Source organism: Sander lucioperca, chromosome 8 (genome assembly GCF_008315115.2).
Source record: "Sander lucioperca isolate FBNREF2018 chromosome 8, SLUC_FBN_1.2, whole genome shotgun sequence".
NCBI classification, from domain to species: Eukaryota; Metazoa; Chordata; class Actinopteri; order Perciformes; family Percidae; genus Sander; species Sander lucioperca.
Window position 1 is genome coordinate 5,166,165 of NC_050180.1, and position 13,899 is coordinate 5,180,063.

A 13,899-nucleotide genomic window follows, 5' to 3' on the forward strand; every position below is an offset into this window, starting at 1 on the left:
CTTAATATAACCGTACACTGCTCGTCACCTGTGTGACAACACATAATCTCTCTCTCATCAGGGCAGCCTTCTATTTCACTCGCCGTCTGTCAGCTGCTCATAGAAAACCCAAGACGTTATACATTTGGTGTCGCTCCATTATTTCTAAGAGCAAAACTGTCGGCCAGTTTCACTTGGATTTTCTGTCCAATAGACCAGCGACCATCTCCACCGCGTGACATTTGTTTAGAATGTTTGGTGCCTTTGATAAAGCGCAGTGTGAATGCAAACCGAACCAAAAGAAAAATGCAACAGTGTTGCAACTTCACCGCCAAATCGCAGAGTTTACCAAACTACAGATGAGAAAGCGACCTAATAAACATGAGTAACAGGAAATGTATTAAATACTGTATGTAGGCCTATATGTATATGAGTATGAATGACAAAATATTAAAATTCGAAAATTCTGTTTTGCAGCACTTCGTCTGGAGTTACTCGTCCCAATATCTTTGGATGAAACAAAGGAGCACCCACTTTTACTCATTCTGTATGTAATTGTATTTTTAAACAATTTGTAAACAAGCCAGAATAATGTCATTCAATAATGTATAAAATGAAGAAGCTGAGAAGTAAATGCTTGGAAATCAAGCTGCAAATTTGTGACTTAAATCAGAGATTCCAAACTTAGGGTTGGGACCCCACAAGGGGTTGCAAGATCAATTTGAAGGTCTATGTGATTACAATAAACATCCGTATTTCTTCAGTCTTCCCTCTAATCTGTACTTCTGTTCCTGCAAACTACTTCTTAAGGACTCCTTAAATAGTCAAAAGACACAAGGAAAACAATCAGCCAATGGTTGAGCTGGCTTACAGCTGGTAGATATAGTTGGGTTGATTTCCAGCCGAAGAAAGAGGTTTTTTTTAAAAGATGAGGCAAACTGTAAACGCTGCAGGAAAAAAGTTATGGCATTCAGGTGTATCACCGCCACCAAGTGGATTGGAGTCGCTACACTCTCATTCATTGACTCTCTCAAGGCTGATTTATGGTTCTGTGGAGGCTCAACGCAGAGCTTTCCCTGTAGCCTACGTAAGTTGCCTGAAGTTTATACTTGTGCGCTGGTGTGTGCGCGAATCTCTTTAAGAGAATAGCAGGGCCAGCATGTGTGTATGCTGGGGAGTGTGTGTAGAGCGAGTGAGAGAGTGACGGCTTCAGAGTGAGTACCAACTCTAGAATCATAGTGAGAGAAACAAAGTGTCTCCCCTGTGCTTTCTGACCACGGTGGGAAATCTGTAGCAGGAAAAGTTAACCCTCGAGTGACTTGCGCGGCGACGTATAGTTAAATTTTTCGAGGAGGTGCACTTCAGGCTACGGCGTAGGGTCGGCATAGGGTCTGTGTCTCCACGTACCTACATACGTACCCATGCCATTGATTTAACGCAGAAGTATAAATCACCCTTTATTTTCCTTTCTGGAGTCAAGTGCGACACCTAGTGGTACAATTCTGTGTACCGGTCCAGTGCTTGGCTTGATATTAATCCAGTTTAAAAATCTTTTCACCAGCCTGAGCCTACTGGTGAATACATGCAACCAATGGCGAGGGGCTGCAAGTAGCCATAGCTTTGTTCTAAGGGGTTGGGAACCACTAAACCTCATTTGTGTTTTTCATATGAACCTTAGGATATTTATTCTGGGTTTATTCTGGGGTGTTGAAGAATATTCATGGAATCCTGGGGCTACTTAAGGGAACTTAAAGGAACACGGTGACTTATTGGGATTTTAGCTTATTCACCGTATCCCCCAGAGTTAGATAAGTCCATACATACCCTTCTCATCTCCGTGCGTGTTGTAACTCTGTCTGACGCCCCCACCGCTAGCCTAGCTTAGCACATATCCTGGAGGTAACCTGCTCCATCTAGCCTACTGCTCCCAATAAGTGACAAAATAACACCAACATTTTCCTATTTACATGTTGTGATTTGTATAGCCACAGTGTGTACAAATAACAAGGTTACATGAGACACAGCCATCTTCTAACCATACACATACTGGGAACTATATTCTCAGAAGGTGAAGCACTGCTACTTCTGCTATTTGGGCAGAGTGATATGCTCGCAGCACCTGAGAAGCCCCGTGGTGAGGAGCAGAGAGATTGCCTGGAGTTCGCTCAGAGTTGGAGCAATAATCACTCCGCCCAAGGAGCAGAAGTAGCAGTGCTTCACCTTTCTGAGAATATAGTTCCCAGTATGTATACTGTTAGAAGATGGCTGTGTCTCATGTGACCTTGTTATTTATACACGCTGTGACTATACAAATCACAACATGTAAATAGGAAAATATTGGCGTTATTTTGTCACTTATTGGGAGCAGTAGGCTAGATGGACCCGGTTACCTCCAGGATCTGGGCTAAGCTAGGCTAGGCTAGCGGTGGGTGCGTCAGACAGAGTTACGACACGCACAGAGATGAGAAGGGTATGTATGGACTTGTCTAACTCTGGGGGATACGGTGAATAAGCTAAAGTCTCAATAAGTCGGCGTGTTCCTTTATGACTCTCTCCAATAACACATACTGTCCTTTCACAGTGACAGCGCCCCTGGTGGCCAGGCTGTGTCTGACCTCTTCTCTCTGAGCTGGGACTCTGTGCTGGTCAGCTCAGACAGCGTCATCGTGGCTCGTCTGGACGGCCGGGGCAGCGGCTTCCAGGGTCAGAGGATCCTGCACGACGTTCACCAGAGACTGGGGACTGTTGATGTTCAGGATCAGGTCGACGCTTTGGAGTACGTTTTTTTAAAATGTAGTTTTAATTGTCTAATTGATTCTACTAGACGGGGTTAACAAACTGTATACAGTATAGCATGGGAATCTCCAAATGAAGCTGAAATGATTGCTTATTTGCTGATAGTCTGTTTAATGTGTTGATAGTGTATATTTTAAGCCTTTTTTTTATCCCCAGCGGATAAATAGTTATAGTAATAGTTTGTTGCAGCAGCGCAAGCACATAAATAAAGATACATTGGGCAAGAAAAGAATGAATAATAAGAGGCATATAAAACTAAAAAAGGAATAAAAAAGTGGCAAATAAAAACTGTAGAGCAAGAAAGATATTACGATCATGATCGTATCATATGTCAAAATTGTGCAAGTGATCAAATATTTGAAAAGAGGGCTAACACTGTCCTGATGTACTGTATTTAGCAGACTGAAATATGGCTCAAACTCCAATTTGTACGAAGTCTTATAAGTTATTTGGAAGGGAAGTAGTGTTTAGTGCAAAACTGATCCATTTTAAAGAGTTTAATCATTTATGAACTCAATTGTTTGTTTTCACACTGCATGTATTTAACCCTCCTCTTGTCCTCGGGTCAAATTTGACCCATTTTCAAAAAGTTTTTATACCAGAAATGTGGGTTCCTTTCAACCAAATTGTCAAAATAAATAACGTGGATGGTTCCATAAAACCCTCTTCATATGCAAAATATATGATCAGTTCACTACTTTCATTGAATTTGGGTGTTTTATTCAATTTGATACCATTTGAAAAAATAATTATGAAAGAAGCACAGCAAAAATCAACCAAAACAACCGAAAAAGTGACAAAAACATTGGGAATAGCGACAAAAGAAAAACAAGTTTTAATTTAAAATTTTGACCCAGAAAATACAAAAGTTGCATGGTCGTCGGGAAGACAACACAAGGGTTAAATCTCTGCACTAATTTCTTTGTGGAGACTTGTGAGCTGGCTCAGTGTGAGGAAGAAACTTTTGGACTGCTTCATGATAATGAAGGTACAGGAAAAAAAATAGAAATGCATGGCAAAAATAGCATATTCTCAATATTTTAGAGGCCTCCAAAAAACTCACAAATCCTGTTTTCAGGGGATCTCATGTCTTACTAAGAGGAGACAGCTTCCCCTGGCTCCTCTGTAGGTCGTGGTATTCTTCTTGTCCATACTGACTGCAGTTATCCCTTTCTAGTTTAACTCCACCATGACAAATGATAGTGTCAGGCTTTAGAGTTTGTCCTGACAGTCACCTTCATGTATCCCTCTGCCCAAACAGACTAGGAACCACTGTCCATAGAACACAAAGAGGGATTCTAATACTATACATTTGGAACATACCCACTTCAATTTGGCTAACTCAGACTGCTAAAGCTAAAATGTGTAACTTTAACGTTACTCTAATCAGGAAGGGCTCACTTCATTTTTTGCTATTTAGTTAGATGAAACAAACACGTGTTACAGTATGTCACATTCAATGTCTCCAGATAAATAGCCTATATGGTAACAATAATATTAGAGACTTGGTTTATTTGATTAGAAGAAACACGCCTTTTCAACGAGGTCTTCCATGGCTTCTTCATCCAGCCTGGAATAACAGTGTCATTTGTTCAATAAATCCATAATGATGAATCCGTAAATCACGTCGCGTAGTGTCCGACACCTCCGCATCGCTTCAAGCTAGCGTCGTTCTGTTTGTTTAGCATGAAGGCTAACATCAGGGCCTTTCTAACCACGGCTTCTGTGTGATCCTAGGTCTTCCAGAACCTCTGTAATCCGATCTAGAACTTCAGTGAATTGTTGGAGACTTACAATAATTCTAGAACGTTAAATCCTCAACTGAACGGTCATTAGTTTGTATGATATCGATTTAATGTTAGCACCTGCCATCTTCACTTCCTGTATTCAGTGGGCTGAGTGTATTGGCCAATCAGAGGCCGTCTTTCTGACTATTTTCTTCTGCTCTGATACAAGCAGGAGGGCCTTGTATGTGTGTGTGTGTGTGTGTGTGTGTGTGTGTGTGTGTGTGTGTGTGTGTGTGTCTGTTTCTGGTCATTCAGGAAGCCCTGGATGTGTAAATGACTTGGCCTCCTGATGTCTCATAGCAGACAGGAAAGGCATTGGAGATGGCACACCTAACTTTTTGGATAAAAACTTTTATGGGAAAAACTCAAAACAGTTTTATATTTGTGTTAGTTACAGAGTTTGTTTTTGGTTCCTCTGATTGCCAAGACTTGAGACAACAATTTTCAAAAGCAAAAAGACCGACATACATTCATGTGACATCCCTTCAGCGTACACATCCTGATAGCCCAGGTTCTCCTGAAAAGATTGATGTCTATAAGTTAAATGTGCATTACTGGTTTGAGGTTATACAAGCATGTGGGTGGCAGTAGGGAGTTGGGTTGGGAACCGGAGGATTGCTGGTTCAAGTCCCCATGCGGACCAAAGTATGGTGGTGGACTGGTAGCTGGAGAGGTGCCAGTTCACCTCCTGGGCACTGCCAAGGTGCTCTTGAGCAAGACACCGAACCCCCAACTGCTCGGGGCGCCTCTCCATGGGCAGCCCCCTCACTCTGACATCTCTCCATTAGTGCATGTATAGGTACTGAGCATGTGTGTGTAATTCATGCCTGTGTGTAATGTCTATAATAATAACAACAGAGTGAAAACATTGTAATTTCCCTTGCGGGATTAATACATTATTATTATTATTATTATTATTATTATTATTATTATTATTATTATTATTATTATTGTTATGGAAAAACTGAATTAGACCTCAGACGGTTAACTTACTTTTACATTTCCAGGCACCTGGTCAGGCTACCCTATATTGATGGCAACAGAGTTGGAGTGTATGGAAAGGTAACATAGCCTCTGTATATAATAAATAAATAACCCACATGAAATGAAAACTGTTTCTTACCCAGCACTCTTTTAAAGCAGCCATGCTCTCTGTGTTCCAGGCATATGGAGGATTTCTTGCCTCTCTCCTGCTCCTTTCCCACAGCTCCATGTTCCAGTGTGGCATCGCTGTCGCTCCCATAACAAACTGGGGACTCTATGGTATCATACAGTGATGGAATATCATACATACATACAGTATTACAATGATTTTGCTGCATGTTGAAGCATGCACAAGTTGAAGGAGCTGATGGGATAGCATTTCACTGGAATTGTAACCCGTGCGATTTAATGTGACAAATAAAATTGATTGATTGATCTGAAGTTGTGGCTTATGCCAAATGCGTTCCGGAACCCAAGTGTTCCATATTTGGTAATCAATGTTGACCAAAGACTGTAAACACAGATGGACGATGCATCTCCTCTTCCTCTCACTGTACAAAAGTGAAGTAAAAATATCCCGGATATGGGTGCCACCATCTTGTAATTTTGGAGCCACAGTCTGAGCAGTAGTGATTGGTTGGTGGAGGCACGATATAAAAAGTCCCGCCCATAAACCCGCCCAACCAATCGGGTGTTGATCACAGCTGTCAATCATGACCTTTTACCCTGTTTTTATAGCATCAAATTACTAATTAAAACCAAATGTGTCAGAAAAATGAACAAACATCAGTGTGATAAGAGCTACCTTAAATGACAAAAACCATCTTTGTGAAAAATGTATTTGGCATGTACTTAGATGTTTTTGGGTTGGCCCATGTCCCATTCGCTAACATGAAGATGAGGAGATCCAGATGTTTTGCCTTCATTAATACATAAACCCCTGACTCTGGCATGCATCAGATCATAGGCGCCGATTTATGTTTTCCTCCATGGGTATTCACGGGCACACGCCCTTTAAAAAACTAAATATAATTGTTTGCATTTCAGAACCTTAGGAAATGGACAGCGGCCGACACGAACACACACGCTTATTAACTCAATAATAAAGCCGTAAAGTAGGTTATCTTTCAAGTCAGGACAGCGCCACTTCTCACAAATACAGATAGGATTGGAGATGAAAAGTTTAACTGACACGTACCCGCGATCAGCTTCGTGGGAAATTAAGAATCAATGCCACCGACATAACCAATCACAGTATGACAGACGCTCCACTTAGCACCAACTGCGATGTTTAATTTGAAATGAATGTAGCCTACTGGCAGTCTGGCACACGTGGGTGCTCACCATTATCGGCGCCTATGCATCAGATGTAAGCTATACGTCTGGAATAGTCATGGTGATGCGATCTGATTCACAAAACAACACCAACCAACTGATCCACCGATCCAGAGAGTCAAAAAAACCTAAGAAGGCTAATAAATAGAGTGGTTCAAATCATCAATGGCATATTCTATTTGTCACAACGTCCAATGTTAAGTGAAGAAGTATATTTGAAAGGCATTGAAAGTGGTATCGTAAATGAATAGGGAGTGAATTAAAACTGCCAAGACTCACAATATCTCTGTTTCCTTTTTATAAAGGGTCGGCCCAAGCTGAGAAATACTTTGGCTCCGCAGCAAAAGAAGATCACAAATACCAAGTAGGAACATGCCATAACAACAATAGTTGATTAGGTAGAGGAAACTGCTAGAATACATGCTCAATATTCTCTCTGTTTAAATTGGAAGTGCTTAGAACTCCTTGGCTGACAGAGTATCATTAACAATGTTTTCCCACTCCTGAAGGCAAACTAGACCGTTTAATAAACAATTTTATCATGGCATTCAACATGTTAATGAGACACAGGAGCCAATTTATTTGTGCAACCAGCACGAATCGGGAGGTCTTTAGAGGAAGTTTCCAACCACACCTGTTATTTTCATTCATTGAGGGGCATTGTGCAGAGAGGCTGGGGGAAGTGGAATCCAGAATTGGACAGAGTGGTGATCGTTGTCCTCACAGTCAGTCACATTTCTTTTATCATTTCTCTGAAAGTGCCAAATATGTCTCAACTGCAGAGAAGACAATAACAGGTTATTATGGTCTGGACCGCATAGAGTGGCAAGTTGTGAACACGTATCTGCAGCTAAAGAAAGATGCTGTCTTTTGTTGTTGTTAGGATTGAAAGTCCAATCATTTCCCCAAAATTGCAGGCTTTATTTTGCAACACAGTGATCAGAATACATAATAACGGTTGCACATGGTCGCTCACTGCTGTATGATAACATGAAACAATTATACATTAACAATATTTAACGCATTCCCATGAACAGCTCCGTATGATATTGTAAGAAAACTTATGCACACCAATTTATATGATATCCTATGAAATTGCGGCAACCGCCGGCTGGTCATGTGGCGACCGGTCACATGACAGATACGTTTAGCGGTCTTTGGAGTTGAATTTAGCCTACAAAAGGTGACTGGGAGCTGGGTACCTCTTGCAGTTGAGTTCAGCCGACAAAGGTGACCGTCATGCGGCCATGCCAGTTAAGTTTGGACACCAAAACGACTAGTTAAGATTAGAAAAAAGATTGTGGTTTGAGTTTAAACACTGGTCCCCTTAAGTAGTTCTCCCGGGACACAAACACGTGTTTTCTGGGTGTAAGGGCTGCTGCACACTGCCTGCGTGGCGTGAGCATGGCGTTTCGTTTCCAGTCGTGAAAAATAGGCGTCGGTCCTATTTCTAGCGTGCACGTGTTTTCGGCACGGCTCGAGCTGCGTCTGAGACGTGCGTGTCACGCAGGCAGTGTGCAAGCTCTAACCTGTTATCATGGGAGCGGAAATAAAAACGGACACGCCACGCAGCTGACACGCTCACGCCACACAGGCAGTGTGCAGGAGCCCAAAATCTTCTGTTTTCCCTGGGCACTCTGCTCCCTCGCTTAAAAGCCCTGTGTTTTAGGAGCCACCCATCCTCCCTACGTGGACTATAACAGCAGCAGTCACTGTGGTGCAAACAGCAATGAACAGATGGAATACACATGAATTACAGTACATCACTTTTCGTATTTATATTTACGAATGGTTCATGAGACCAGCCTGCAATATTATAAGATAAGCAATAGAAACTGGGGTCTCGCAATCAAAACGATAAGAAAAGACGGGGCAATGCTGTCACTGTAGTCAATTCTCCCGGTTAGGATTCCTTCAGTGTTCATCATTCAGGAGGCTTTTATCATGAGCCAAATTATCCGCAGAGAGCTCATCCTCTCCAAAACAAACAGACCTGATTAAAACCGGTAAAAACACTAGAGAAAACAGTTTCACTTTAAAAATTTGTGTTTCTCTGAAGGTGTTTGGTACATAGGTGGAGGCGCTGATGTTGAGCTGGTGCTAGCTGAGCTTGTTTTTATCTTATAACTTAAGGTGCAAACGTCTGATGACTAATATCCTTCATCCAGTAAAAATATATTGTTAAGAGTTAATATGTAGTTAAAAAAACACCTAGATTTCCAAAAGTGTATCGTAAAAACTGTGGCAAAAAAAATTCTGACAGCTTCTGGCAGACCACAACGCTGACACATGCGCAAAGGGGATTTGACCAGATTGACCAAATGACACAGACCGTGTCCTTGATTAAAATGACTTTTGTGGGCGCCCGGAGAGCTCAGTTGGTAGAGCGGGCGCCCATATATAGAGGTTTACTCCTCGACGCAGCGGCCTGGGTTCGACTCCGACCTGCGTCCCTTTGCTGCATGTCATTCCCCTCTCTCTCTCCCCTTTCATTTCTTAAACTGTCCAGTCAATAAAAGCCTAAAAATGCCCAAAAATTGATCTTAAAAAAAAAAAAAAAAAAATGAGTTTGGCTTTGAACATTGTTGGAAACATTTTGGATAATGTAAGTACACAACTTAACAAAATATATAACATGGGTCTAGTTGTTTTTAGACATTTAAATGCGGAAAAAGTATAATATACTGCATCAGTCCAAGCTTATGTCAGTCATAGCATATTGGAATTGATGTAATACAGCAGCTTAACTAAAGGGATTAATAAACTCAGTTCAGCTTCCAGATTCTGGGCCATCAGATGAATTTGGAAACTGATGTGGTTTTTGAGTTAGTCCTCACATTTTCATTTCACACAAGAGAACAAAACGACAGGTGTAACTAATAACATTAATCATGGCTGCATTCCATGTAGTTGTGCCAGCTTCAGGGCCCGGGTTGTGCACATGCTGGTTCACTGGCATTAATGGACCGGAGACATTGTTGATGTGATTTATTACACCTGTCTGCTATTACACGTCCATATATCTGCAGTGAAAAAGGTCCATTGCAATGACAATACATTTTGAATGTGCACCTCACTTCTTCTTGATGGCAACAGCGTCTGAGGCTCATAGTATTCGGAGCCATCTGCTACACCAAACTGGAAGAAAACAGATGATTTGACATTTTAAATAAGAACGTAAACTTTTAGAATTGTTACATTATCCTGAATACTACTGGATTGTTATCTTAAATAAAATAGGAAATGGGAATTTATAGTGCAGTATTTAATTTGTACTTTTCTTCATTTGTTAAACGAATTATCAAAATACAAGCTGAGTAACACGGCAGCAGAAACAGATGTGGTTCATAGATGTCTGCCTGCAATGGTATTTTCCTCTTGTAGGGATTATCAGAATGGACTACTACCTCCTATAAATGTAGTTAAAGTTATGGTAGTTCATTCTGTCAGGTTGGACATATCTATCAGAATGGACTACTTGGCCTGTAATGGTTTACTGTAATGGTCATTGTTATTTTTTTTTTTTTTACTTTAACCTACTATAAGAGCACACATTCCTGAAGTTAACGTTATGTATTGTTGCTTAGCTTTGAATAAGTTGTTTAGATGATGTTACAACTGTTGTGGCTGTCTGTGGAGGCTCATTTTACTGTTCACTGTCTCTGGCAGATTTCCAGTCTGCTCAGTAACATCACATCACCGAGTCCTCTGAACTTTCACATTATCCACGGCACCGCAGATGGTGAGTATGGGCAGGTACAGAAAATGAAGCAGATGTGTGGATGGATAGTAGGGTTTACTGATAACCATAAAAAAAACTCTTGGTCTGGAGTTATTTTATGACATTTAATGTGTGTCCTACAGCATTTAAAAATATTTTTTTCTAGCCACTGTATAAAAAATTGGCCTGCCTCTTTACAGCGAATAAAAAAAAAAAAATACTATAAATACAATGTGCTATGTTGTTGTGTACACTATTTTTGCAATTTTTCCATTTGCATCACTCGTAACAATGTGTAGGGAGGGATTTTACATGCAGAAACATGTAACATGCAATCACAATGTTAGTTTACAGTACAATAACTTCTTGATAGAGACCTCCTGCATCCCGTACATTTAACGGCGCAGAGCAAACGGGGACGAGGAACAACTAGATATACTCTCATCTCATTCATCTAAAATGCATGTTTGATGCTTTCATATGTCAACACTTTGATGTAATTTGAATTTACATGTTGTGCCACAGACTAAAGAAAATTACACCACCCAAACTAGCAGCCAGTCCGACAGGCAGTGACATGTTGCTGTTCCTAACACTAGATTTGGTTTATCAAAGATGTTAGCAGAGCAACACAGGACAGAAAATACACAGCAGAGACCACAGAGAGATGGGACCTCTATGTTTAACTATTTATCTTTAAATGTTACAGTTACAGTTACAGCTGAAAATGACAACAGAAGTAAACAAGTTTGCCAATTTCCCATATCTCTGCAATTCAAATCAATGGCCATTTGTCTACCCGGAAGTTATTGTTGAGTTAGCGCAACGTCACGGTGATTTCGGTCTTTTAGTTGGTTGAAATGGCAATCCCATACTTGACTTGTTGTTAACTCTACCTGGTCTCAACTATGTGGTCCCACTACATACAAAATCTAACATTCCATTCCGTTACATTGTTGCAAAATATTATCTGCTGGGCACAATTAATTTTACATGAAACTCCCAGCTGTGGAAGTGTAATGGACTGAGTAGCTGTTGTGTCAGGCTGGGATGAATTTTCATTTGAGTTATCTGTTCTTTTTCAGCCACTGTTCATTTCCAGCATTCTGCTGAGCTGGTCAAACTGCTGTCTGCATTGAATGTTAACTACACTCTACAGGTAACTGCTGCCATTTCTTCTCTGAGTGCTTTTCATTTCATAACAAGAAGAGAGCTTGATGTTATGTTTATGGGTCAAACAAGCCACCTGCTAGTCTTATGGTTTAAAGAGGAACTAAAAGGTGAAAGCTTCCTGTCTAGGGCTGGGTAACAATATTACTTCCATCTTCCAACAATACTTTTTCAGCTGAAATGTGTGATATGAAAACACACAGAGAATGTCGGATTTGTGATTTTGCTATCTCAGTGTTGGATCAGATAGTTCGTGATTTTAATCAGGACTTGGAAATTTAAGTTCTTGTAGAGACAACACTTAACATTAGATATATTTGGGTTTTAAACGATTTGTGTAGTTTCTCAAAGTAGGCAATAAAATCATGTTTTTTAACAAAGATTAAGTATTGCATTGTCGCAATTAAAAAAAATAAAATAAATAAAAAACATTTTGAAAGATACCTCGCACTAATCCTGACCTCTTGAGTCTGAGTTAGATGTGAAGATCAATAGCACTCTCATGTCTGTACAGTAAATATGTAGCTGGAGCCAGCGGCCAGTTAGCTTAGCTTAGCATAAAAACCGGAAACAGGAACCAGCTAGCCTGGCTCTGTACAAATGTAACATAAACCGGGACCAGTAACTTCCTGGAGTCTCCGCTGGTTGCCTGCCAACAGCTTGTGGCCAAGAAATAGTTGGGAACGAAACGGCGGGAACAAAAATATATTTGTTTTCATACTGTTGTATGTTTTTCTTCATAACATGTTAATTGGTGAGCTTTAGGTGTGCTAGTAGACAGATTTTGTTACCATTGGACAGAGCCAGGCCGACTGTTTCCAGTCATTGTGCTAAGCTAAGCTAATCGGCTGCTGGCTCCAGCTACATATATAGCATAGAGACGCAAGAGTGATAACATTCTTCTAACTCGCGGCAAGAAAGTGAATACACATATTTCCCAAAATGAAGGTTTTAAAAAGTACTTGTGATACTGCTGTGTGGTGTTACTGATGTGACATTTAGAATGCAAACATATCTGAATAATTAATGACACTCGTTCTCTTTCCTGCTGCCTAGATTTTCCCAGATGAAGGACACAATATGGCCGCCACCAAAAGCCAACACTACATGCTGCATTCAGTGCTCACCTTCTTCAAGCTCTGCTTCGAGGAAAAGCAGGTCGTCGCCCCGCAGACATCTAAAGAGGTGGACTAGCCTGCAGAGCCTCCTGTGATGACCGTTTTGGGAAGAGTGAAGAGTGTAGCAACTGAGCCAACAAAGAGAGAGCATGTTTTCCTGAAGGGCTGCTGTCTGTAAACCACTCCAAAGGGTCAGCATGTGACATACGTAGCATTACGTTTTGCTAGGAGCAGCGTGGTGATTCCCGGGTTGTGATGATCAGGCTGTGGATTTGAAAAGATGGTTGTATTGTCGCTGTATTCTAATGCTTCAGATTATACTTATCGTTTGTAATGTTTGTATTATATACTGAGTACAAACGTCAGGGAATCAAAGAAACTTGTATTTTTCCATTTAAGAGCATAATTTTTGCGGACTGCTGTAATCGACTGTGAATATTTCTATTTGCTGCAAAAGGAACAATTTAACTTAACTTGGGAGATCATATCACTAAACAGTTTTTGCAGGTGCCTTTACCTCATTACAGGCCTCACAGCCAACACAGTGTTCATAGACCTACCATAATGTCTAATTAGATAGTGAATATTAAACATTGTAAGCACTGAGGATTACCAGAGGATCTGCATCTCCAGTAATGGTTTAGTGATTCCTTATTGGACTAAAAAACAATTGCCATATGGTGATTTTAATCACATCCAGGTAACTCTGGAGAGTGTATGTGGGTATTTTTAACCCCCACCTCGGTGATATTTACAGCAACATTTACCTGCAGTTTTTCAGTGAACTCGCTGGTCCTTTTGTAATTTAAATCCCCACTTCCCAATTTTGTATGCGTGAAGAGCTGCTCAGAGTGAAATTTGACTTTTGTGTGAAATCAAAGTCAAAACTGACCTGATAGATGGAAGCATGATAACACAAACACATGGCATATCGATGACAGAGAGAAAGAAAGCCATCAGGAGAGCAAGAGCCTATACACAATGAAATGTACAGGTACTGCTATTCTCT

The 13,899-nt window shown here is 40.7% G+C and overlaps 1 protein-coding gene across 2 annotated transcripts in view; it reads left to right on the top strand.

The window, feature by feature from the left end:
- The window catches only part of LOC116053533 (inactive dipeptidyl peptidase 10-like), a 149,557-nt gene extending 135,968 nt beyond the window's left edge, over nucleotides 1-13,589 (top strand). Inside the window, exons 19-26 of one of the 2 annotated variants that reach the window (XM_031304613.2) lie at nucleotides 457-526; nucleotides 2,561-2,755; nucleotides 5,570-5,624; nucleotides 5,726-5,825; nucleotides 7,187-7,245; nucleotides 10,551-10,623; nucleotides 11,688-11,761; nucleotides 12,829-13,589. In XM_031304613.2, the coding sequence (XP_031160473.1) occupies nucleotides 457-526; nucleotides 2,561-2,755; nucleotides 5,570-5,624; nucleotides 5,726-5,825; nucleotides 7,187-7,245; nucleotides 10,551-10,623; nucleotides 11,688-11,761; nucleotides 12,829-12,966 (764 nt within the window). In that variant the 3' untranslated portion in view covers nucleotides 12,967-13,589. Of the gene's footprint in view, nucleotides 1-456; nucleotides 527-2,560; nucleotides 2,756-5,569; nucleotides 5,625-5,705; nucleotides 5,826-7,186; nucleotides 7,246-10,550; nucleotides 10,624-11,687; nucleotides 11,762-12,828 lie in introns of those variants that run through there. The other variant, XR_004898013.1, reaches the window with a different exon arrangement.
- Nucleotides 13,590-13,899: the final 310 nt, after the last annotated feature.